The sequence below is a fragment of the Mesoplodon densirostris genome, chromosome 17 (assembly GCF_025265405.1).
Source record: "Mesoplodon densirostris isolate mMesDen1 chromosome 17, mMesDen1 primary haplotype, whole genome shotgun sequence".
Lineage (NCBI taxonomy): Eukaryota > Metazoa > Chordata > Mammalia > Artiodactyla > Ziphiidae > Mesoplodon > Mesoplodon densirostris.
The window spans coordinates 572893-599121 of NC_082677.1; the positions used below are offsets into that span (position 1 = coordinate 572893).

The 26229-nt window shown below is 41.7% G+C and overlaps 1 protein-coding gene across 4 annotated transcripts in view; it reads left to right on the forward strand.

Annotated features, from left to right (window-relative positions):
• The window catches only part of LOC132477333 (zinc finger MYM-type protein 2), an 85591-nt gene that overhangs the window by 47332 nt on the left and 12030 nt on the right, over positions 1-26229 (forward strand). For all 4 annotated transcript variants that reach the window (XM_060079619.1, XM_060079615.1, XM_060079616.1 and 1 more), the window contains 11 exons: positions 1169-1319; positions 1782-1897; positions 4765-4881; positions 6786-6936; positions 9212-9384; positions 15985-16150; positions 16799-16833; positions 22386-22515; positions 23465-23580; positions 24190-24358; positions 25571-25696. In XM_060079619.1, the coding sequence (XP_059935602.1) occupies positions 1169-1319; positions 1782-1897; positions 4765-4881; positions 6786-6936; positions 9212-9384; positions 15985-16150; positions 16799-16833; positions 22386-22515; positions 23465-23580; positions 24190-24358; positions 25571-25696 (1450 nt within the window). The remainder of the gene's footprint in view (positions 1-1168; positions 1320-1781; positions 1898-4764; positions 4882-6785; positions 6937-9211; positions 9385-15984; positions 16151-16798; positions 16834-22385; positions 22516-23464; positions 23581-24189; positions 24359-25570; positions 25697-26229) is intronic.

Consider the following 26229-nt stretch of genomic DNA (forward strand, 5'->3'; position numbering starts at 1 on the left):
TCTCAAATCCTGTGGCATTTGTGAAATTTATCCATGCAGTTTACTCATTTTTTTGTTATTTTTGGCCTGATTGTCTTCTTCCCTGACATCTATTATTCATCCATCCATGGAACGTTGAGCACTTCTTATGTCATCATATTGTACTAGGTGGTGTTGGGTGCGAAGATGCATGAAGTAATCTAAACATCATGTGGAAAGACGGATGCTCAAGTCCCTTCTATAAAATGACCTTGCGTCTACGAATGCGGAGGACTGACTGTACGATTACTTTGCATCGTGACATGTGATATTTGATTTAACTGATTATGACAGTTCTGTTACAGTTCAGAAAAGAAGTCAAATACAAGTTGCACTTTTAAAGGCTTGCTTTTACTTTTGTTTGATTTCTAATTGTGACTATCAAGTCAATTTTTAAATGCAAACACACCAGTTCGTCTGAATTGTATTTTTGTAAGACTGTCCATATTTCAGTGATACTGCTTTTGTCTAGTAATTTCCAAGCTGCACCTCCTTTGGCCTTTCCTCCTTTGGTCTTACCTCATTCTCTGAATTACATCAGGGTTGGCAGTATTCACCTTTGACACGAATGACTTTATTATTACCTATTGACTAATTATTAACTTTAATAACCAACAATCACTTTGAATGAAGTTTTTTTAAACTAAAACAATGTTAAAGTTTTTATATTTTATTTTGGTTGAACGAGGCTTTAAATGTAGTAGAAAGGTGTAACATCAGTTTTGAGAGACGTGTCCGAGTCCTTGGGACGATAGCAGCTCAGCCCTGAGGGAGGGTAGTTGTTCGATTACCAGGACTTACTAGTTTGTAGGTTCATTTAATTCCTTCTGTTGCATGACAAGGAGGTGTGTCCTTGTGAACAGAAAACACTGTGCCTTTCTTACCTCTTCAGTTTCTACTTACTTATATGTAAGGATTCTATGAATAGGGAAAACCACTATTTTGGAAGGAGACAGCGTAGATCATAGTTTTGTTTGACCCTGATATAGCTGCATTGCAGTTAACTCTCTGCATCAGATGAAGACTTCTGACGCACTAAGCCTGATTAGAGATGAACAGAATTGTTTTGCAGAGAGAAAAAGTATAATGAAGAGTACAATATTTTGTTCTAGTTAAATTTTTAATTTTCTTTTTATGTTTCAAATTTTAGAAATATGGAAAACTGACCACTTGTACTGGCTGCCGAACACAGTGCAGGTTTTTTGATATGACTCAGTGTATAGGTCCTAATGGGTATATGGAGCCTTATTGTTCAACTGCTTGCATGAACAGTCACAAGACAAAATATGCAAAATCACAAAGTAAGTCTCAGGTATTTGGAAACTTAAAAAACTTTAGTAACATTAATAATTTCTTAACTACTCTTTCTCCTCTGACTTTCTTTTTACGCTCACTTTTAACTGCGTAACTGGTTTATCTTTATTATCACACTGAACTTCCTTAGTGCAAACTTTAATGCTTTTGATCAGTTAATTTTTAAATGATTGGTGAAGCTCTGCCCATGTCTGCACTCCTAACTCAAATTGTTTTCCATTCAGACATGATCTAAAGCTGAGATTGTTTCATGTATCTGTGTATGTTTTAGACATAGTATCAGTCTTCTTTTATGACAGTATTTTTTTAAGGTGCAAATAATCTCAGAAATTAATAAAATAACATTTACATAAAGTTTCATTAAACTATTCTCAGAGGTCAATTAAGATTTTTTTTAAAAAACTTGGATTATTTTATAAAAAATCAGATATGTACTTTTTCTCTCCTAGGTTTGGGAATTATTTGCCATTTTTGTAAGCGAAACTCTTTACCTCAGTATCAAGCCACAATGCCTGATGGAAAACTGTATAACTTTTGCAATTCCAATTGTGTGGCTAAATTCCAGGTTTGTTATTTACTTTGCCTAATGCTTCCAGTAAAATACACAAAGAAAATTAACGATGTAATGTACTTCATCTTTATTCAATGTGCTGATTTTTACATATTTTGTTGAGGGTCAAATTGGAGGGTAGAGATTCTGGAGTCAGCGCAGAGGTAGCTTCACCAGCTCTCTAAGCACAGTTGCTCGAAATTGACTTCTTAATTGTTATTTATGATACAGACTTGGAAGGAAAGTAAATTTTAGCTACCAGCCTTTAAAACAAAAGGGTGAGTGGTCTAGCCAGCAAACGAGTTTACTCGGAGTAGCTGAGGAGGCGGCCCCACGGGCACGCCTGGAGACTGAAGGAGGGGAGGGAGGGGGGGGAGCTGGGTGAGATTGGAGCCTGGGGGGCTGGAGGAGGGCGAGCGTCCCGGGTGGGGCTGCTCACCGCTGGGTTGCCCCTGGGTTGCTGGGCAAGCAGGCACCTCTCCTCCTGCTGGTCTGAAGTTAGCCGCCCACCTTCCTGGCCCCATTTTGAATGAGGTTTTTCTTGATTCATTTCCACATAGTGTTATTGAGCTCAGTGCCTGCCGTGCAGTTGTTTCTTAGCAGATGGTTTGAGTAGCATCTGACTTTTACGGGTTCTGTTTTATGTTAAGTGGGTGGAGGATGTAGGTACCCTTACCCCGGAAGTGACAAGTGTGCACGTTTTCTTCACGTCTTAGAAATTTGCTGTGGGACTGGAGACGGGACTCGTCCCGGTCGGCCGTCGGTTCATTCAAGATCAGCTTCAGGGAGACGTTTTTCGTTTCGGTCAGTGTAAAGAAGAGCTCTCTGACATAGTTGTCAGAGCTGGAGTATGGATAGTCTCAGGACAGGACTGCTGGATGTGTTCAGATGTAAGCTGGTGGACCAGTAAGGTGGAGTAGTTGGGGATTCAGTATGAGTTAAGTGGCTTACCTGATGTGTATGAAATTTCAGGCTAGATTGAGTTCATTAGTTTGAATTCAGCCAGGGGAATGTTGTTTTTGTTAATAGTTAGACCTTGCCTGAGCTTAGGTAATTAACCACATTCAAGATTAAACTTTTCTTTTGGAAGTTGGGATGTGGCCCCTGATACATCCTGAGAGTGGTAAACATTGCTTTCCACTTGTTGGTTCTTCTCAAAATAGAAATTAAGGACTAAGGGTTAATTATGGGAGAGGAGGACAGTGTCTTTGTCAGATTTTTAACTTTCTTCCTTTTTGATGTTGGGTAAACTGAAATGTGAATTAAAAATGTTTTCACTACTTTTTTCATTTAATTGAAACTTGTATTGCCCATCATTTGATAAGAACATTTGTGTATATACATTGTATATTTTAAAGAAACAATTTAGACTCTTACTTCGGAGGAATGCATCCAAGATAAGCCTGTAGGGCAGCCTCATCACTCTGTGACTGCACAAAAGTACAAAGTTGACAAATAGAAAAGCAGCATTTTTTCTTTATCTTAAAGCAAACCGTAGATCTTGAAGTTTTATGTCTTCCTTAGATGTTTTTCCATTTCATAGTAAGATAATAGGATAACATTTCATTTGTTTTGAAGGGATAATTAACTTTAATGGACTTCAGTTTTTTGGAAACACTAAGGTAAGGGTATTGTTGCTGGGTTTTATTTTTTTAAATAATTCATTCACCTGGTAGTTACGGTCTTAAATAAGCGTGTTTTCTTTCTTTTCACAAATTCTAACTGTCGTATGATGTATGTCGAAGTTTTAAAATGATAAAGGTTTTTTTCTCCCTCCATTGCTGCCTTGAAAAATTTTGTACTATTTCATACATTCAACAGATTATATGTAATATGGGTTAAAGAGTGATAATTAAATATCAGCATACTCTACTCATCACTCAGATTAGAAATTAGAACAAATTCCCCGCCCCCCTTGCTGGGCATGCTGCCTGGCTTGTGGGATCTTAGTTCCCTGACCAGGGATTGAACCCAGGCCATCGGCAGTGAGAGTGCGAGTCCTGATCGCTGGATCACCAGGGAAGTCCCAGAACAAAACTTTTAAAGCCTATGTATGCTTATATCTTTTTCTACTCTGTAAATCGTTTTAACTCTTAAAAATGTAATAAAACTAAAATAAATTTCTGGCATCAATACCAGTCTGTAAAGCTTACCCCCCCCCCCAACTTTGTTTTAAAAAAAGTATAAAAAGGCTATTTTCATGGATGGACTTGGAATGAAAATGATGGCAATAATGCAACAAATCATTAGTAAATTAGCTACTAGAGGCAGAACTAGGAGCTAGGTTCTTTTTTTTTTTTTTTTTTTTTTTTCTTTTTGCGGTATGTGGGCCTCTCACTGTCGTGGCCTCTCCCGTTGCGGAGCACAGGCTCCGGACGCGCAGGCCCAGCGGCCACGGCTCACGGGCCCAGCCGCTCCGCGGCACATGGGATCCCCCCAGACCGGGGCACGAACCCGTATCCCCTGCATCGGCAGGCGGACTCCCAACCACTGCGCCACCAGGGAGGCCCCGGAGCTAGGTTCTTTTGTGTTTATTTACTAGTTCAGAACTTGGTGAACTGACCTCACTATTATTTGCTTGTATTTTCTTAAAGAAAAAATCATAATTGAACTTTATGATTTTTTTTCCTTTTCCGTATTATTTTAAATAGTTAGTAGGAATCGTGGTAGAAAATGAACTTCAGTTTCATAAAACGAACTTAGCATACTAGTATTTTTAAAGACAAAATTTAGAAATGTAATTTTATACGTTGAGGAAATAAGTATTTAAGAAAGATAGGTACTATTTTCCTGGACGTCGTTGATATTTGATGGTCGTCACACACACAAAAAAAACTTCTAAAATCCACCTCAGATTCCGTGTGTTTTGTGCTTTGTTTTAGGCTCTCAGCATGCAGTCATCTCCCAACGGCCAGTTTGTAGCTCCAAGTGATATTCAGTTGAAGTGCAACTATTGCAAAAATTCCTTTTGTTCAAAGCCAGAAATCCTGGAATGGGAGGCAAGTCCTATTTTGTTAATGTATGTTATCTAGTGCTAAAATGAAAATCTGGTAGAGTAACTATGACATTTCCATTTGAGAACCTATTTCTTAGTGGATAAGGATTAGTTCAGATTATGTGATGATTGGATTATTTGCTTTTTTTATGTGGGAGTAGCACCAAGAAAGGATCTGTTTCTTTTTAGGTCAAACAAAAAATTATTGAAGTCATATTCACAATATATTGTGTTCATAGTAGCGTACAGAATGTCATTTTAGCCACATACCTGGGGTGTCTTTTGTTTGTGCAGTGTTGTTCCCGTCTCTTTCCCCACCCCCCATCTTTATAAGTATTGTCTGTTAACTGTAGTATCTTACATTGCCTTATGTTTACCATGTTGTCATTAACGTTTTATAATTGTGTTTTAATAAAGGAATCCTAATATAAATTTTATTCTCCCTTTCTCATCACTCTTTCCTTCACCAGTTTATTAATTTACTTTGCCGCGTCTTTTTGCCGTAGCAAAAACTGTGAGCATTAATGTTTGGTTCAGTAAGGGGGCAGTAAGGAATGGATGGATGGATGGGGGTGGGAGGAGGATGGGACAGGGTGGCCCTGGCTGGATGCTGCTCCTGGAGCAGTGTTCACCTTCGGCTATTCTTTCTTTCCATGTTTTTAAGGGCATGGAGTATGTAATAAATGGTGTACAAGCTGTAGTGCTAACAACAGCTGCTCTTGAGCCAAACTTAATAGTGGCTCTTGGCCAATCCCTCCGTATCTGAGTCTTAGGCAGAAGGTGATCCCCAGAACTGGACTGCGTGATTTCTACAGCACTTCGGAACTCTGACAGTGTATCATTTAGTCCCTAGAGAAGTGGTTAGTTTGGTTCTTGTGTTTGGTGCCGTCTCAAGAGCAGTTAAACCAGTCGTTCTTTGAGCCTGTTGTCAGCACCCAGTGGTGAGTTTTAGTGACTGTTACCGTCTTTAAATCACAGCGGGAAGGATGTTGGAGGCCCTGAAAAAAACGGAAACAAAGTTAAATCATTCACCTACTTAATGTTACAATCCTTAGCGATACATTTCCTATAGGCCACAGACACCCAGTGTAACTAATTCACTGCTATATTTAGACATAGCTCCACAAAATTCAATACCATTAACTACCCTAAAATTACTCAGTGAAAGAATAAAGGTATAAGTATCACTAAGACAAGATGGCAGTCTGGTGTTGCTAACAGAACTGGAGAAATGGGAAGAGAAAAGCTGCCGCCCTTTCCTGGTCGGCTGGATATTTGAGAAGTAGCTCTGGCTCTTGTGGATTTGGGGCCAGGAGAAATAACTAAATAATTACTAACCTTGCTCTCTTCAAGGGAACCAATCAGTCTCACACTTGGCCGCACAGCGTGTGATGACCCCCAGTGGAATACTTTACCCATAGTAGGTCTGTCACTATTAAGCTGTGGTAGGAATGCGATCGAGTCTGCTTGACTGTACTCAACAAAGAATATTTCTTTTTTCTTTTTTTTAAGAATATTTCTTTTTGAGTGAAAGTGATATAATTGTCATAGTTCTTATCTTTTTGTAGCTTATCCATGTTGTATCTTCCATTGTTTTCTTCCCATTTCTCCAGTTCTGTTAGCAACACCAGACTGCCATCTTGTCTTAGTGATACTTATACCTTTATTCTTTCACTGAGTAATTTTAGGGTAGTTAATGGTATTGAATTTTGTGGAGCTATGTCTAAATATAGCAGTGCATTAGTTAAACTGGGTGTCTGTGGCCTATAGGAAATGTATCGCTAAGGATTATAACATTAAGTAGGTAAATGACTTAACTTTGTTTCTGTAAAAGTGGCTTGTGTATTTCTTAAACTTGTTCTTGAGGTGGATGTCATATACTTACCAAGGTTCCCATTGTGCATTTAGAACAAAGTGCATCAATTCTGCAGCAAAACTTGTTCAGATGACTATAAGAAGCTGCACTGCATAGTTACATATTGTGAATACTGTCAAGAGGAGAAGACTCTTCACGAAACAGTGAATTTCTCTGGAGTTAAGAGACCTTTCTGTAGTGAAGGCAAGTGCATATACAGTGTTGTTCATAACTTTCATTAATATTTAATGTTTATTTTTTGCCGAAATATTTTCAAAATACGTAACTACATATGTTCAGAGTAGTGGTACAATTGTATAGCTGAACAAAAAAATTGAGTTAGCTTTTCTACTGTTATTTTATATATATTTATAGACCTCTGGGCCTCAGGGTGTTTTATCTCTAAGAATTTGGTAACATGTTTTTCCATTACAAGGAAGTTTTGAGAATAAACTAAAAGCATTATCATACCACGTTATTTCTAAACAGACAGATTGTGATCTGAAAGTTGATTTTCCAAGTGGATTAGAATTATTTTCCATTGGCTTCATTCCCTGCCCATTTACTGCCTAGTCTACAAAGGTATTCAGTGTACCAGAAGGAACATCACACGAGGCATTACTACAGGCAGAAAAGACTTTTAGGTTTTCTATTTGGGATGCCAGGGAGACACTGGCTTTTGTATTAGTACATTCAGGAATTCTCTTTCCTCTCATTTATACTTTTCGCTGCTCTGGTGCCAGGCAGCAGATTAGAAAAATGGAGTTTGTTTCTCATTCTGATTCTCCAGAGATAGGAGCCAGGATTGTAGCTAAGGGTTTTGGGCTTTTTCTATTTTTACTTTTCCCCAAATGTCCTATTCTGCTCTGTGGCTCTCACTCTCTGTTCTTTCTTTGGCCCCAGGCACTGGCCTCCCAGCTTTCCTACCTGCTGTCCTCATCAATTATTTTCCAGTTTTTTTTTTTTTTTTCCCCTTCTTCCTGGATCCACTTTTTCTATCGATTTCTACTGCTAGTTAGAGGCAAGAAAAAGGTTGGAAAATCCTAAAAAAAGCAGTACGAAATGGCAGCAATATCAAAAGATTATTAGTCCATTCAACAGGTGCCTCCGTTTATACATTAAGCATTTCACACTTGAGGTCATGTCTGCAAGAGGGTACTGCTTACAGCAGGCATTCCTATTCATGAAGGCTCAGTCCCCCAGATGAAAAGTAACCACGTTTACTGTTAAGATTGCAGCTGTAATGAAAAGTGACGTAATGTTTGATTAAAGAGATTGATTCTGAATTTAATTTAACTCTTTTACCTGAATTTTTGTGCAGTGACAGTCTCAGTGATTCACAAATCAGAGTGCATTAGTGCTGAGGGCTAGCATACATATCAAGGAACTTGCATCATTTGGATTATATGGATTTTACTAAAATGAACGACAAGTTGAAACAAAAAGATAATTGACATTAAAGAACATAATCTTCAATCGGAAGGACTTTCTGGGCAATAAAAGGTTAAAAAGGACGTCTGTTTTTTTCCTGTGTAGTAATATATTTGCTTTCTCTGACTGCACCTAGTTCTCTGCTGGAACCTGTCAGAAATAACAAAACATGTAATACCTGGTACTACCATCAAAACCTAGTTAGAAAGATAAAGCTAATAAAGGTAAAATATTAAACATGTTTTAAGATACAGTTCAAAGTGACAGAAAAGAAGCCATAAGGACAGTTCGTAAGTAATTGCCAAGTAAATTACATAGGAAACAGTTGCAGTCCCTATGAAAGGATGGGTCGTATTTTGGTAGATACATGAGTGGAAGGTCATTCTTAAGTGCACAGCATGAGTAGATATATGAAGATTATTTAATCCTTATAGAGATATCATAGGGGATAACTAAGATTTAAATGTAAGGACCGTTAAAATAATGCATTTATATAGTAGGTAAAGGAAGTGTTTTGATTAAAGAACAGAATAACAAAATGCTGTTTTTGGATGAGTCATTAAACCAGTGTTACTTCCCCGAAGGTCCTTTAGGGTGACAGAGACGGGCAAGGCTAGAAAACTGAGCTAAAATGCCTGCTTAGCTGAAGGTATCTTTAAGTTTGCTCATTGCCTCTCAACAGTCTCCACTTTTCATTTCTCTAAAATGCCCATTTGTGGTGTGTTTGTGATACTTAAGCAGGATTCTATTGGATTATATTTACACAGAGCAGGTTCAACAGTTCTGAAGTGTTACTAGATTTGAAAGTCTTAGAACATGAATTATTTGAACCCACACCATATCTCTTGTAACATTCCATGTTCTGTTGCAGTTTTCACAGGCTGGTGTTGATCACAGTAGATCTCACAGTTTTGATCAGGAGAGAAAGAGGACTGTATATGTGAATTTATAAACACTTTCTAAAGCCAGTGCTCTGTTTGACCTGTAAAACTCTTACTTACCTCAAAAATGAGTTTTTGTTTTAATAATAAAACCTTATATTTCTCAGGCTGCAAACTGTTGTACAAACAGGATTTTGCAAGGCGTTTAGGATTGAGGTGTGTGACTTGCAACTACTGCTCTCAGCTGTGTAAGAAGGGGGCGACGAAGGAGCTGGACGGCGTGGTGAGGGACTTCTGCAGCGAGGACTGCTGCCGACGGTTCCAGGACTGGTACTACAAGGCGAGTACCGCCAGCCCCGTGGGCCCCCAAACTAAGATGTATCTGTATTTTCAGCAGTGTAGTTTAACAAAATGGATTATTTGTCTCAAATTTGTGTCTTTATCTCACTAAATAGAAATGTTTTTGATGAGTACTTTATCAGTTATGAACATTGGCAGGTAATTGTTTTAGATACTTAGGATGTGGTTTTTTTTTTTTTTTTCCTAAGTCCATAGTTTATAACAGGGTTCAATCTTTTTTTTTTCTTTCATACATTTATTACTTCTTTATTTATCTATTTGGCTTCGTTGGGTCATTGTTGCTGTACGTGGGCTTTCTCTAGTTGCAGCGAGTGGGGGCTACTCTTCGTCACGGTGCACAGGCTTCTCATTGCGGTGGCTTCTCTTGTTGCGGAGCACGGGCTCTAGGCGTGCGGGCTTCAGTAGTTGTGGTACATGGGCTCAGTAGCGGTGGTGCAAGGGCTTAGTTGCTCCGTGGCATGTGGGATCTTCCCGGAGCAGGGCTCAAACCCATGTCCCCTGCATTGGCAGGCAGATTCCCAACTACTGCGCCACCAGGGAAGTCCCCAAACATCTTTTTAAATAAAGAGAGGAACAAGATACTTTCCAAGTTGTTATAGGCTAAGATTTTGCTGCACTTTGAAAGTTACTTCACTATTTTACTGTTATTTCTGACCACTTTAAGCCTTAGAATTAAGGTTCACATTTTAGAAACACACAGCACAAATACTAACACACTGGAGGCTGCATCCCTTTCCGTCTGGATCAGTACCTTGTTACAGACAGATGAGAAATCACTCAGGAAATGTTACTTTGATGCCTCTAAGCGCTCAGTTTCAGTTTAGCACACAGATACTCCTTTTCCTCCACTGTTGAGGAGGCTTTATTTTTAAAAACTGATTTTGGATGCAGGTGTTTAGTGGACACAGATGTGGAAACTCATTTTGTTCTTACTGTCTGTCACCCTTTTCACCACTTGCTTTGCTGTTTGAGACAGAGGTTGTTACCGTGTGATATTGAGGAACCCCTGTCACTAGTTTATCATATAGATTTCTGTCCAGTCGTATAATTGTGAACTCAAAACTTCAATTCTTTCAAATAGTCTTTCTTGGAGGATATTGTTTTTTGTTCACAACACATGGGCTGTATTTCTCTGTTTGGCTTCTTTCTTTGATTCTTCCTGTTCTCTTTTATATTACTTATAATTAAAAGAGAGAAATCGTTTGGTTTCCTTTTTTGGGAAGCAAAGAAGTGCTCTTTGGCGAAAGACCAAGTTATTCTAGGTGTTGCCATTTGTTCCAGTTTCCTATTTAAAGGATGATTGTAGCTCATGTTTTTATAAGTTCAATGATGAAATTTCAGGGAGGCAATGCATTTCAGAAAGTTAGTTAAATAACTAGTGACCATTCTGTGTTTATGTTTAATGTCAGTATTCTATACATTAAACATTTTTATTATTCCTTGTCTTACTTTAAACCCCACAAATCTTTATATAATATATACAATAGCATTATTACAAACTGTACTAATCTGAGGAGTAAAGACACATGATAGGAATTTGTAAAGCAAGCAACAGTGATGATTTTTAATGTAATCAATAGGATTACAACGCCCCTCCTAATTAATTGGGCCCTGTGTGGAGGCAGCCAGTGCTGAGTCAGAGAATCCCTGTGTTCTGTGCTTTCTGCTCGAGCAGCGTCTTTTCTGACATTTTTCATGAGTCCCCTTATCCACTGCTACCATTACATGGTCATCTTGAAAATGTGTTAAATTGAGTCCCAACCAAATTATGATTTTTTTCCTGACCTTCTTTCCCCTTCCACTTTTTAAATTTAAGAACTCAGAATTTTAGATTTTAGTTCATTAGAAAATGTGACCCACAATCTATAAAAAGTGCCTCATCAAGGAATGTTTACAACGAGAGCAGCCAGCCCAGCTGATGCCGCCACAGAGGAGCACACGCCGTATTTACCTAGAGTTTCAAGAGCTTTACATTTTTGTTTGTTTAAATTTAAGTATTTGATATTATATTTTTAAAATTAAAAATATAATAGTTATACCCATGTTTGTTTAACTTGACAAGACCTTTTGAATAATCTGTGTTTTCAGGCCTGTAAAATGGTTTCCTTTTGGATTTAAAATAGAGGTTAATTAAATACTGTCTCTTCGAAATTAGAATACAAAAGCCATTGAAATCATGCAACCAAAAAACGCTGAGAATAAAATTAATGTTTTTTTCTTCTCCCAGATAACTCTTTAGAAGGAATTAGGTTTTACTTTTCCTCAAAGTTAATGTTTCCAGGCATAATGTTAAACCAGGTGGGAGGATAGTTCTTTTCATTTCTACAAGTTTAAATTTTTTGGAGAAAAAGGATTTTGTATTGTAATAGAATAAAAGCTAGGTGTTTGACACACAGCGAAGATACTTCCGAAGTCCCACTGTTTGCCAAGAATACTTTCATAGTACTTCTTAATAGAACTAATAAGCTTTTCTTAAACTTTCTTCAAATTACAGTTTTTTAATATAGGCTTTTTTAAAATTTTTATTTATTTTTGGCTGCGTTGGGTCTTCGTTGCTGCGCGCGGGCTTTCTCTAGGTGTGGCGAGCGGGGGCTACTCTTCGTTGCAGTGCGTGGGGTTCTCATTGCGGTGGCTTCTCTTGTTGCGGAGCATGGGCTCTAGGCGCGCGGGCTTCAGTAGCTGTAGCACATGGGCTCAGTAGTTGTGGCTCACGGGCTCTAGAGCGCAGGCTCAGCAGTTGGGGTGCACGGGCTTAGCTGCTCTGCAGCATGTGGGATCTTCCCGGACCAGGGCTCGAACCCGTGTCCCCTGCATTGGCAGGCAGACTCTTAACCACTGCACCACCAGGGAAGCCCTAATACAGACTTCGATTTGCCTTAAAAACCAGTAGTGAAGGGTGACAGTGTTAAATTCTTCAGTGCAAATGCCCCAACAGTCAAACAGCATGACTTTGGGCTGTAATCAAATTAATACTTACATTTTAATAAGCCTTATTCATAAAAGGATACCTGAATGAAAAATAATTTGGGGGCTTCTGTGTTTTTCTTTTTTGTCTATAAACTGCCAGAAATACTGATTTTAGAAAATCATTCATTGTTTTTGACATTAAGTTTTGAAAGGAAATACCTAATATTCTCGCTTTAAATGTACCTTTGGGTAACTGAAGAATTCTTATCACTTGAATGCTTTGCATAGTATCCAGTGCCCAATCTTTTATTACTGCATTCTTTTTTAAAATAAATGACTATAAAATCCCCTGTTTCATTTTGTTCGTGGTTCCCCCTTGCAAAATTAGGTCTGACTGGGGAAGTGGGCAACAAGAGGGTGGAAGGTTACAAGGATGTGTATACATCAACCCAAACTGTCCAAGACAGGTAAGGGGCTGTGTCAGTGTAGGTCCAATGACCTTTCCTCAGTTACTGCAGAGGAGGCTCCTGGATTAGTGGAGTGGTTGGATTAAGGTTTTTGAACTGAGTTTCATTAGTACCTGCCTATTATTTAGACTGTTTGAATCAGTAACTTTTTTTTTTCCTCCTCAAAATAATACACAACCCTTGATTTTTCACAGTGACAGGAAAACCACGAAGTGTTTTTTAAACCAGAAACATGTGTTCTTATACTGTAGGAATGTTAAGCTTTCCTAAGAGTCCTGTCTGGTGAGTAGGAGGTAGTGGTGTTGGTGTAGGTAACGAATGATGGGCATTAGTGAGATTTTCCATTTAGCGTGGTTCCAGGCACTTTACCAGGAGTTTGTATGAGTGGCTGCAAAAGGAAAAAACAAGCCAAAAAACAAGAGGTTCACAACCTCTAAAATTTTGATTATGGTATTAAGCTTGAATTAGTATTGAGTTCTGTTATTATCCTTTTTCCTGAAAAAATACATACATATTTTGTTGCCATTTGCAAATTAGCACTAATCTTGCTCCTTTTTTTTTTTTTTTAATTGAAATCATCTAAATTTGTTTTGAACTTCCTGGAAGAAAGGAGCTTAAAGTGTTGTTAGGACAGAAATCCAAATGTCTATAATTATAAAATAATGAAGCGATTTTATTGTTCAGATTCTTTGGGTGGAATGTACTTGGTTGTAGGCTCTAGGCCTATTAAATTATTGTGTAAGTGGAAATATTACCGTATACAAAGAGTCAGCACAGTACTTTTTATACAAATACGAATTGTATACAAATTGATTTGGGTTTTAGATGTTACACTGAGAACCTTCTTACAGCATTTTACATGTTAGGATTTTTATTTCTAGTTACTCATATTAACTCATTTGTTTTTCCATTGTTTTTGTAACTTGGTGCACTTTAGTAAAGCCTTGGTTTTGACTTGGACTGTTTGCTTTGAATCCTGCCTCTGCACTTTGGCATTTGGCCCTAAGAAGTCACTTACTGTATTGGGACTTTAGTTTCCCGCCCTGTTGTGAGGCTTGTGGAATGGAGAGGGCAGCCTGGCCTTTGTTTTCAGGTTCTCATCTTCACTTTTGCTGTGTTCTTGACTGTTTAGACTCAGTTCCTCCCGTGGTACTTTGGCTTTTCTTTGAGTATAAAGTATAGAAAGGAAAAAATCCCGGAAACCCGGAGCACTTCAATGATTATTTTAAAGAACAGTCTTTGCTGGTGAGAGTTTTATATAGGGACTTTTTTTTATTATTGAGTAAACTAGGACCTGGTTGATAGTGAGTGCTAATGTTACTGAGATTACCATGTTATATTACCAGCAGTATACCATTTAAGCTCACAAGTTTTTGGACAAGAGATGCAATATTGGCATCACTTAATAGTCATAATTTATACTGCAAATCATCATTGGTTTAACATTTATTCGGCAGGAGAAATCCCTGACCTGGAGAAATAAAGAGCCTGTGTTCTGACCCTGGGTGGGTATGTCTGTTACATAAGACCTGTTTACCCACACAGCCCTTTGTTCATGTGCCAGCCAGGAATTTGTTGTAGTGTTGATTCATGGGACTCCTGTGGAGACATAAAGTGAGTGGTTTCCAAACCCACAGTATAAAAGTCTGGGTGATTAGAGCAGCGAGGGAAAGCTACAGCTGTGACTGTTACCAGCTACCAAGTACTTGATATTTACTGCTTTGTCAAAACTTCTAAGTTGGTGGCTAAACTAAAGGGCAGTTTTTAAAATTGCAGTAATTTATTTCTACTGTAAGTAGATAAAAAACTTAATTATGAAAGGTACTGTATTTGAAATTGATTGTTATACCTTTTGGCCCACTCATTGATCAAGATGTTAAGAAATAGTGAAAATGGGCAAAATCTAGGTAAAATGGAATCTCTCAAAAATCTGTCCCTAGATTAATTGATTCCCCAATCATAAAGTATAACTTTTTATGTATGAATTTTAGTTGGTTTTATTTTGCATATTAAGTTGTAGACTAGTTAGGGCTGATTGTTTTCCTAGATGTAGTTCACATTTGTGATCTTAAAATATAATTGTTTTTTAATTAGTTAAATACCGAGTGTTCTAAGACATGAACTTGAAGTTCTTGTTATTAAAACAGTTATTGGGGCTTCCCTGGTGGCGCAGTGGTTAAGAATCCACCTGCCAAGGAAGGGGACAGGGGTTCAAGCCCTGGTCCGGGAAGATCCCACATGCCGCGGAGCAACTAAGCGCATTTGTCGCAACTGCTTGAGCCTGCTCTCTAGAGCCCGTGAGCCACAGCTACTGAAGCCCACGCACCTAGAGCCCGTGCTCTGCAACAAGAGAAGCCACCGCAACTAGAGAAAGCCCCTGTGCAACAACAAAGACCCAACGCAGCCAAAAATAAATTAAAAAAAAAAAAACAGTATCAAAGCCCTTCAAATTTATTATATTAAACTATTGAAACAAAGCATTTCAAATTAACATCCATGATTTTCTCAGCATAAGAGCTGGTTTCAAAATTATTCTGGTCTATACAGTTGTATTAAATGGGTCCATTATGAGCTCAGTTGAACCTGGGAAATCTGTTCATTAATCAGAGATTTTCAGTGTAGTATGATTGTGGGAGACTTCGACCAGTATATCATTATGGCTCTCAAAATTATTTTGTAATATTAAAATGCATTGTACTGGGACTCCCCTGGTGGTCCAGTGGTTAAGACTTTGCCTTCCAATCCAGGGGGTGCGGGTTCGATCCCTGGTCAGGGAGCTGAGATCCCACATACCTCGGGCCAAAAAACCAAAACATAAAACAGAAGCAGTATTGTAACAAATTCAATTAAGACTTTAAAAATGGTCCATATCAAAAAAAAAAAATCTTAAAAAAAACCATCATACCAATTTGGTCTACCACTGTTCAGTTTTTTTGGTTAGCCTATCTTTGTAATGCTGGTCTTTGACTTCTGGTAAGTATATAGAAAGGGATTTTGACAATTAGGTAAATTACTACTTTTTAAATTTTTGTGGATTTTACTGTATGTTTATGATTTATATTACAATTTTATTTTCTCTTTTATCTGACATTGTTTTATCACATTTGACAACAGTCACTGAAATGTCTAGAAATCTTGTAAAATACATGTCTGACTTTTTAAACCTTGTCGTGGGAGATGTCTGACACCTTCCTTTTGTCGTCAAGGCTGCAAGGTGTGACTGCTGTAAATCTCAAGGCACCCTGAGGGAGAGGGTGCAGTGGCGAGGGGAGATGAAGCATTTCTGCGACCAGCACTGCTTGTTGCGTTTCTACTGTCAGCAGAACGAGCCCAACATGACAACCCAGAAAGGCCCTGAAAACTTACATTATGGTATGTGATCGTTTAGGCAGTAACCTGAAAAACCTGTAAAGCAGTTTTTAGTTTCAGAGATCTGGATTCAAGGTAATGATAATAAGCAGTTGATTTCAGAGATAGTTTAATAGCAACTTCCGTAGTTTCCCGGCGTGGAAGTGCCTTCAGTGATGTTTCTGTAGATGTACTGCTTTTTGTTTTATTCTCTTAAAAATTTAATGCTAGTTGAAAAAAATAGAGTCTACTTGGGGGTAGAGAGAAGCTAAACAGAATTATAAGAAAAATTGTAAAAAAGTTGATCTGCCTATCATGTGTCACTTGCAATTTTAAATGAAAACTATTTTTAGCAAATTGTATGTGCTGGGGGTAGGTAGGAGAAAGAACGAAAACCCTTTAGACTTATTTAATAAATGAGTTAAGTCTAAGAATATAGTATTGCTCCCAAAGCAGTGTATACTTTCTGAGGGGACAAAATGGGGAAAGAGTTAATTCCACTACTTAGCTCTGTATTTCAGCTCTCAAATCTCATATTCTTTACTTGAAAGAACTTAAAATATATTTTCTTCAGTAACTATTTTAAAAATCAGTAAAAATTAATGAGAAATATGGATTTAGAAAATCCTGAAGAAAGTGATATTGTCTTATTTTAAATTTGTTTGTTTTTAGATCAGGGTTGTCAGACGTCCCGAACCAAAATGACAGTAAGTATTGCTTAAGTAAAGTGCTAAATACTGACTTTCTTCATGTGGGGAGAAAAAGTAATGAGTCCATTTTCATCTGATTGTAATAATAAAAGATTTTTTTACTTTCCTCTGTTGAGACAGTTGAAGATCCATATTCTGCTAAATTACCCGATATAAAAAAAGGTCCTTTTCTACCTGCTAAGGAATATAAGGGTGAATTAATTGTGGCCTTTACCCACATTGGGCGAGACAGACACATCCATCTTTGCACTGAAGCGCTCATCCCAGCTGCATCTTTAGGGCGGTAGCAACGGTGCGTTCGGAATGGCTGAGTGTGTGCGGTCCTGGCAGGTGTGACAGAACCTGTGAACAGCTGAGCAGAAGGTTGTCAGTAGACGCGGAAGAGTCGGGGGATAAAAGCGTTCAGAGGCGTGCGCGTTTGGCCAGACGGTTCCCCGGGGCCGACCTGGGAGGGACCTGAGGGGGATCCTGGGAAGCGGGAGGCAGGCCGGGCTGGGCGATGCCCCTCAGACAGGTCTGGAGATCTGTCCTGGGGGCCAGGCCCAGGGAGTTGGTAAGCTTGAGGCGTTCTCCTGTAATGCTTCCTCCTGGGTTTTTTTCTGTTTTCTTTTTTTTCTGTAGTGTTTTTCTTCCTCTTGGTGTAATACATCAGATTCTGCTTTTACATTAGCATTTCAAGGCTCTTGTGGGCTGAAAGTGGCCGTTTCTGTATAAAAGGAGCCTTGCACTGAACAGTGGGCCGGCCCTCTTGTGCCCGCCTGCAGGAGCCACGCTGATCCAGGGTCCTCTGTGGGAGCCGTTGAGCAGCATCATGGTGAGCCTCTGCTTGTGTGGCCCTGGGCAGAAGGAGTTAACCAGCTGTGGCTACACATGGGAATTACCTGGGGAGTTCTCAAAACCTTTCGAATACCTGGGCTCCAACTCAGAACTTCTGTAGTTTTGAAAAGTTCTTTAGGTGATTTTAACATGTAACCACAGTTTAGGATCTCTGATGTAGGTGAAAGATTGGTGTTTTTATATTATTCCATGCACTGTTTGTTTTTGGCTTGATCTTAGTTCCCCCGCGCAGGGATCAAATGGAACGCAAGTGCGGAGTCCTAAGCACTGTGCTACCCGGGAATTCCCGGTTTGGGGCTTTGATGTTAATAGTTAGAATGCTAGACAAGTAAGAGTGCTTTTTTCTTTGCTTTCCTCCCCTATCTGTTCTGCCCTTGTGGTAATATATTTTTAAGTCAGATAATTCAGGAGTATTCAGCTGAATTGTCAGGTTCTAAGCAGGCACTTGATCCATGCTGAGAAGTGTAAAGATGATCACTCCCTGTTTGGCATCTGCTTGCAGCCGTAAGGCGACTCCCAACCTCGTTTCAAAGCTTTGACCAAGGCTTCGAGACACCCTTCCCGCCCGCACAGAAGCAGGTGCTCTTCTGCAGCAGCACTGAGGCCGCCTCATGGGACGGATGGAAGGATGGGCCTTTGCAGCCATCACCTCCTGTCACGTAGAGCCCCTTCCACCTTGTCCTTGGATGAGAGCTCAGCTGTAGAGTTTGGGGCACGTTACTTTACGGTTCTTTGTGTGACTTTCCCCTTATTTGTAATGTGGGTATGAAGACGGAACCTCGTCGGGGTCATCACCAAGAGCGCTAAGCCACGGGGGCAGGGCGTGTGGTGTTGGACACACAGGGCCTGCATCGGGGAAGCCACTTGAACCCTGACTTCAGAACTCTTCGCTCTGTCACCTCCACTGGGCTGTACAGCTTCTGAGCCTCAGTTTCCTCATCTGTAAGATAGGAGTGAGAAAACACCTACTACCCCTTGTGGTGCTGAGAGGGTTAAAGAATTCATTTCATGAGTTGTGTGACTTTGGTGCTTTGCATAGTGTCCTAGTCCGTTTGAGCTACTATATATTGTATAACAGGATGCCATAAGCGAGGCAGCTTACAAACAACAGAAGGTATTTCTCGGAGTTCTGGAGGCTGGAAGTCTGAGATCATGGCTCCGGCAGACCTGGTGTCTATTGAGGGCCTGCTTCCTGGTTCCCAGACGGCAGTCTTGTCGTGTGTCCTCACGTGGGGGAGGGGTTTTTTTGGTCTCTTCTGTGAGGGGCACGGATCCCATTCACAAGGGCTCTGCTTTCATGACCGAATCACCACCTAAGGGTCACACCTTCACATGACATCCCCTGGGGATTAGATCTGAGTGTGAATTTTAGGGGGTCATAGACATTGTCTATAGCTTATAGTCCCTGGCCATATAGCAAATACTCAAGAGGTGTGGTGGCTTTCGTCATTATAATTTTCATTATTTGGGGTCCTTCAGAATTCATTATCAGTAGGAATAGATCCTGCCTGTTGACCAACAGAAAAGTCAGAAGCATTATCAAGTGTTGGTTTTTACCAGGTGGCATAGTTTAGTCGACTTAGTGCCCTGTCAGCAGAGTGACGAGTGACCTAGGATGTCTGTGCCTTTGACCCCTGGCTCATGAGGGGGTTCTAGAGTATTTCCCAGTGCAGACCCAACTTACCCAGGTTTGGTATGTAGTAGATACTCAATAGCTGTTTGTTAACTGTTCCTCCCGCTTTACAGTTGAGGAAATTGAGGCTCAGGAGACCGAGTGACTTGTCTGATGTTGCACAGCGGTGCCGTCAGACCAGCCTCCGTGGCACGGGGTTGGAAATCCTGGTGAGCGTAGAATGAGCTCACACAGGACCAGCCCCCTTGGCCATGAGCATGACTTGAAACTTATGAGATCCACCGTACACCGTTTTGTATTAGTACCCTTTCATGTTTGTGAATTGGCCTGCTCTCTAAGATGTGTCTGTCACCCCTGAATCAGTGCCCACTAGCTGTCGAGGTCACCTGCAGACCGTGAGTGTCCAGGGGTGTGGGCCACTGGGGCTGCTTGACCATCTCCTCTCAGCTTATGCTTTAAGCAAGTGTCCTCTTCACAGTCTGACGAGTGCCAGTTTTTCCTATTTTTGTGCTTTGTGTTGGTGATTTTGCTGCCGGGTTAAGCACCAGAAAGTGCTGTGTGTCTGACTGGGGGACCCGTGTGAGTTCAGTTTCGTGGATGGACGCTATGGTTCATCTATAAAGAGGGATAAGAGATCCAGCGTCTGTAGGGCTAAGGTAAACTCTAGTGCGTGGGGAAGCTGTGGGAAAGATGGGTCTGGTGACTAAATTTGTGGATTCGCGAGCTTGTGACTGATGACACCACGGCACAGTGACCAGCAGTGTGGTGAGCCTGTCAGCTCACAGCCGGTCACCAGGGTCAGGGAAAGGGTGGCCTCTTGGTGCTGGTGCTGGCCCACTCACATGTGAAAAATGTGGGCCTTGCAGGCCCCGGTGGGTTCTGCAGGTCTGGGCTCTGCAGAGGGGGCTGCTGGGGGTTACGCAGGAAGATGCAGGTTGGCTCGTTTTTGCAAGGTCCTTGGTAAAACGAACCTACCGAGTACTAGTGGTCTCGAAGCCCTGACCTGAATCCTTCTGAGACTCTGTGACCTTGCTCTTGGGCCAAGGCCAAGGCCAAGGGTGACCAAGTGCAACCCTCTGGTGCGTAGAGCCCCAGACCACGAGCACTTAGAGGGGAACCTGACAGAAAAAGCAGGGGTGGTGTCCAAAATATTCTGGGGTTGGTTTCGCAGCTGCATCATCCTAGAAGTTGAACTCGGGCCTCCAGAATGAAAACCTTGAGCCTTCGGGTTTTGATTATCGGATGTTATTCATTGCGGTGGAGGACTCAGAAGCCACCCCCAGACGCGGAGTACCCCTCCCCCACCCCCAGCAGGGCGCACTGGGCTTTCAGGGCCCAGTTGCAGCGAGGACGCCGGGGACGGGCCCCGCCTGGCAAATGAGTGGCGTTGGAAGATGTTTGACGAGACTGCGTGGAAAATGTCCGTCTTTTAAGGTGTTATAGAAAATAAAAAGAGGAGCGTTGAAAACATGGTGCGCATCGCACACAGATGAGTGGAGGTGGTTGTGGCAGAAAAGGTGGCCAAGCCCAGCGGGGAGCCCGGACAAGGTGGCAGATCAGAGCCGCAGAATGGCTGCTGGAAGACGGCCCGAGACCCCCGGAATTCTGCCCTGACCGCGGCTGAGATACTGTCCTGGGGTCCTGCCGCGGGGCCGGGATGGGCCCGGGCAAAACGCCGGGAGACCGTGAGGGCTTCATTTCTGACGCGAGTCCCGCAGGGACGCCCGGGTTTCCCCGCGCAGCGCAGCCCTGGGACGGCGGGGAGGCGCCCTCGCTTTCCCGGACTCGGGCTCCGCCTGCTGCGCATGCGTGCGCGGGGCGGGGCTCCGTACGCCGCGTGCGGGGCTCCGTACGCCGCGTGCGGGGCTCCGTACGCCGCGTGCGGGGCTCCGTACGCCGCGTGCGGGTTGAGTTCCCTTTCGGAGCGAGGGTTCCGTGTCCGCGGCGGTGTGTGCGCTTGGCACCCGAAGACCCGAAACTCTGAATTGTGTCCCTTTCCCCGCAGCGGTAGGTGGTGTGCACAGCACCTTCATGTCGCCTCATAGGCACAGAGCTGCAGCTTGCTTTACAGCGTGTGTGTGTGTTTCTGTGGTGTAAACGGTACTGTGGTGAACAGGCGGAAACGCCTGTATCGAGAGGAGACGTTCCGAAAATTGCAGTGGTTGGGACAGAGGAAACAACTTCAAGTTTGGTAACATTTTTGGTAATAATTTTCATCATTTTTCTTTTCAAATTTAGCACCACGTATAAGCAGTTTGTGCAGTGGAGAGAGCTAGAGTTATCAGAAAGCCATAATAAGAGTCTAATTATTTTCAAAATTAAGGTTAACAACTTTGCTTTTGTTTTGTTTTGTTTTGTTTTTTGCGGTACGCGGGCCTCTCACTGCCGTGGCCTCTCCCGCTGCGGAGCACAGGCTCCGGACGCGCAGGCCCAGCGGCCATGGCTCACGGGCCCAGCCGCTCTGCGGCACGTGGGGTCCTCCGGGACCGGGGCATGAACCCGCGTCCACTGCATTGGCAGGCGGACTCCCAACCGCTGCGTCACCAGGGAAGCCCAACAACCTTGCTTTTTTACTTAAGAGTGAGACTTGTCTTCTACGTTATTTTAAAAAGTACGCTGGGGCTTCCCGGGTGGCGCAGCGGTTGGGAGTCCGCCTGCCAATGCAGTGGACGCGGGTTCATGCCCCGGTCCCGGAGGACCCCACGTGCCGCAGAGCGGCTGGGCCCGTGAGCCATGGCCGCTGGGCCTGCGCGTCCGGAGCCTGTGCTCCGCAGCGGGAGAGGCCACGGCAGTGAGAGGCCCGCGTACCGCAAAAAAAAAAGTACCCTGTGGTATCTTTCGAAAAACACAAATCTGTAGAGTGAACGATTACTACTGCTTTGCCAGTAGCTGGGATAGATTCATGTTGATCCTTCCAGATTAAGACTTTGGTAGACATAGTAGAAACAGCATAAATTGATTATATTCTTCCACTTTTGTGTGTTCTCAATGCTGGACCTAGAAACCAGATACTATTAACACCATAAAGTAATAAAAATTAGAGGCAGAAATAAAAATGTTTCTCTTTGCTTCTCTGTAGGGCTCAGCACCACCCCCTTCTCCAACCCCCAACAAGGAGATGAAGAACAAGGCAGTTCTGTGCAAACCTTTGACCATGACGAAGGCAACTTACTGCAAACCTCACATGCAGAGCAAGTCTTGTCAGACAGGTGACTCGCATCCTGACCCTCGCTGAGTGAAATCCATGCTTTTCTCAAATAATGGGCTACAGAATAGATTTGTTGGGTCACTTTGTCACTTTCTGTTGATTTTGCTTGTCTGGTTTTAGACATGCCTTCAGAATACAGCATGTCATTTAAAGTCATTAATAAAGATCAATCTCTAACAAAGGCCTGCAAGTTATGTCACCAGTGATAAAACGCTGTATCAAAAATTTCCTTGGGGGCCAAGACCCACTAAAGTTACAGTGCTCTTCTGAGAAAACCATCTATTTGAGTGTGGTCTACAACCGTAACTACTCTGTCTCCTTGTCAGAATGAGTTGAAATCATTCAGATATGTATTTTCATCAAATTTAAACATTAGCTGTATTCTGATTGTTTGATTAAGTAAACCATTTTTGGGGGGTGTGAGAGTGTCTGGGACCATATAATACTTTAAAAGATGTTTTCTTTCTATTTTAAAAAAGTCTAGGGACTTCCCTGGCGGTCCAGTGGTTAAGACTCTGCTCTTCCACTGCAGGGGGCGCAGATTCCATCCCTGGTCAGATCCCCACGTGCCACGTAGCCAAAAAAAAAAAAGTCTAGATTCTGCTTGTGCTCTCTATAACTTAGGACAGCTACTGTATTCAGTTTTGTTGTTTTTGGGTTTTTTGTTTGTTTGTTTTTGGCCACGCCGCGCGGCATGTGGGATCTTAGTTCCCTGACCAGGGATGGAACCCGTGCCCCCTGCACTGGAAGCGTGGAGTCTTAACCATCGGACTGCCGGGGAAGTCCCTGTTGTTTTTAACTTACCTAATTTTTTGAAAACTGGGAGTTTCTTTTAAATGGGTACTGAGGCACTTAAATTTTTCTTTGTTACCACATTACTTTGTCTGAGCAGCTGTGTTTAAGTGTGGTCATGGTTGACATTGCTCCTTGAACACGTTCTGTGCCCCCAGACGGTGAGTGGAGGACAGAGTACGTCCCGGTGCCCATCCCGGTGCCCGTGTACGTGCCGGTGCCCATGCACATGTACAGCCAGAGCATCCCCGTGCCCATGACCATTCCTGTGCCCGTAAGTCAGACTTCCAGCTCCCCTTCTTCCTGACATCTCTCAGGTACAGGCGGGGCAGCAGTGGGGTGGCGGTGACTGCTTCAGTGACACTGGTGGGACAGAGGGTGGAGGCTTGGCTTTTCTTCAGCGGTTCACTTGGGTCTGGGTGAGGCTTTGCCAGGGGTTGCTCTGTGTGTAATCAGTCAGGTAAGCGCTTGTCCTTGAGAGAGAAGTTCAGCCGATGTCTGCACCTGCTTTACACATACTGTGTAAACATACTTGTGTTCATTTTAGAAAGAAAGATTTGTGAAACATAAGGTTTACAACTGATACATGGAATGGAGGCTCATATAAATGTCATCCCCTGCAGTGCTGGGGATACTGTATCAGGGCTTGGCTACTGTACTGTAGTCCCCTGGCAACAGAAATGCCTCAAAAATTACTTTGTTACTTCAAAAAGTAGCTGCTTGTATTCGGGGCTTTCTTTGTGATACTTAACATAGGTGTTCTTTCCAAAACTTCTAACCACTGCAGCATTATGAAGTAGATCATGTGTCAGAGTGATTTTTAATTTGGAAAAATACCTTGTAATGTTGAGTGAGCCTGAGAGTAAGTCCTTTGGTTATTTAGGTGCCAGTACCCGTGTTTCTGCCCGCCCCCTTGGACAGCAGTGAGAAGATCCCTGCGTCAGCCGAGGAGCTCAAAAGCACAGTTTCTTCAGATTCCCTGGGCACAGAGCTGCTGACAGTGACCGACATGGCTGAGGACGAGGGGAAGGCAGAAGGCGCCGACATCCAGAGTGAGTCCCCCGCTGCTGGGGCGGGCGGGGGACGGCATCGGGGTTGAGGGGCTGCTATTAGAGCGAGGCCAGGCTGTCGCTGTGCTTCAGCCTGAGCGGGTGTGGGCACGCTGCAGCAAAAGTGGATTTCGGGTTATGAAGCCCGCACTGTATCTAGCAGGTGCTCTCTGATGTTGAGCCCAGGAACTTGTACGGTCCCTGTTTTAATTGCTAACAGGATTTAACTTGTAAAATCGACTCTCAGTTATTCTTGTTTCAGTGGACAAGCTCAGACACAAAAAGCTAAGTTGTAGTAGGCTTTTATAATTCAAACTCTTATTTTATGATGGTTATCCCCAATTTTGTTTTATTGATTTATACTAAGAAAGTAAGTTGCATTATCTAAACCAGCGTTTGTCTTAACTTCTGCTAGGGCAGTGCTTGCCAAACGGTGTAGCAGGACGTGTGTCTCTGGGAATGCCTCTCCTGCCTCAGCCCTCCGGGGCCACCCTGAGCTTCCTGCTCCCCCTCACCCAGAGCACAGTGCGTCTCGTGGTGACAGTATTTGGGAAGCACTCTGTTAGGGAGTGGGAAATGGATTTAGTGGGTTGCAACCAGTGTTTTCTGGTGGGGGGGGTTTAAAAAGAAAGAAACAGAAAAAATATGTCAGGATGAATCCCTCCTAGAAAGGGTATTGTTTTGTGAAACTTTTGTTTCCATCATGTACGCATGTGTCTCTGTTTCCCACCACTACCCTGAACTCAATAAAATGCCTTTTTCACTGGGTTGCAGTACAAATGTGTTTAAAGCAACCGATCAAAACATTAGAAGCCAGTTGTGAATAAGCATATATTGAATGATGTGAAAACCTAGGTCACAATTCAAAAAGACTGTTGAAAATTACAGTTACCCATGCTCGTAAGTTTATTTTTGACAAGAGATTGCTCTTAGAAACACTCTACAGAGTTGTTTTACTATTAAAGCATGCTTTTTAACTTTGTAGAGGGGCAGTCAAAACTTAAAAGATTGAAAGTTTTTGTGTATTCGTGATTATCTAATACAAAGTTTATAGTAGCTTACATTTCAAGGTAGCTGCATGCTTTTTCGTTTTGTACATATTCATATAAGTATTCCTATTTTGCATTTACAATTAAATGGCTTTTGCCAGATTATATGTAGGTATTGTTGCAGTTTTCTATTTTGATTTCTGATGATATTATGGCTTGGTTACAGGTGTAATTACTGAAACGGACATAATTGGTTCAGATCTCTTGAAGAACTCTGACCCAGAGACACAGTCCAACATGCCTGATGTACCATATGAACCAGATTTGGACATTGAAATAGATTTCCCCAGAGGTAGTAAAAATGCTGTTTTATTCTTTCCGTGCGAAGTGTGGTTCTGCACTTTAGTTATGGTGTCATAATCGTGGTTATGATCATTAACAATCTAATGTTCATGTCATTGCCTGTACTGTTATTATTGGTCTTTTCTTTTTTACCCAGATAAAACTCAGCAATTAACTTCCAAAATGAAGCGTATGTTGAATTGTAGGAACTTAAAAGGAATTTCCCAGAGCCTTAAAAAGAAACTTTCTTAAAACTAATTCATTATAGAAACTTTTGCAGATATAGAAGTGTTGGTGTCTTTTTAAAAATTTAAATAAAATATTGATAGTTTTTTTCTTAAAATCGTTTTGAAAATTAACCTTCAAAGGGAAACAAATATTTTCAGGTCTTTTATTGTAAAAGAAATGTGTTCTGTTTTTCATTGTTTTATTTTCTTTATCGATGGCCAATAAGCATATTGAATAGAATGTAAAGGCTTTTACATTGGAAAAGATTTAATATATTGAAACAGATTTGTACTGAGACCATTTAGATCTTATAAT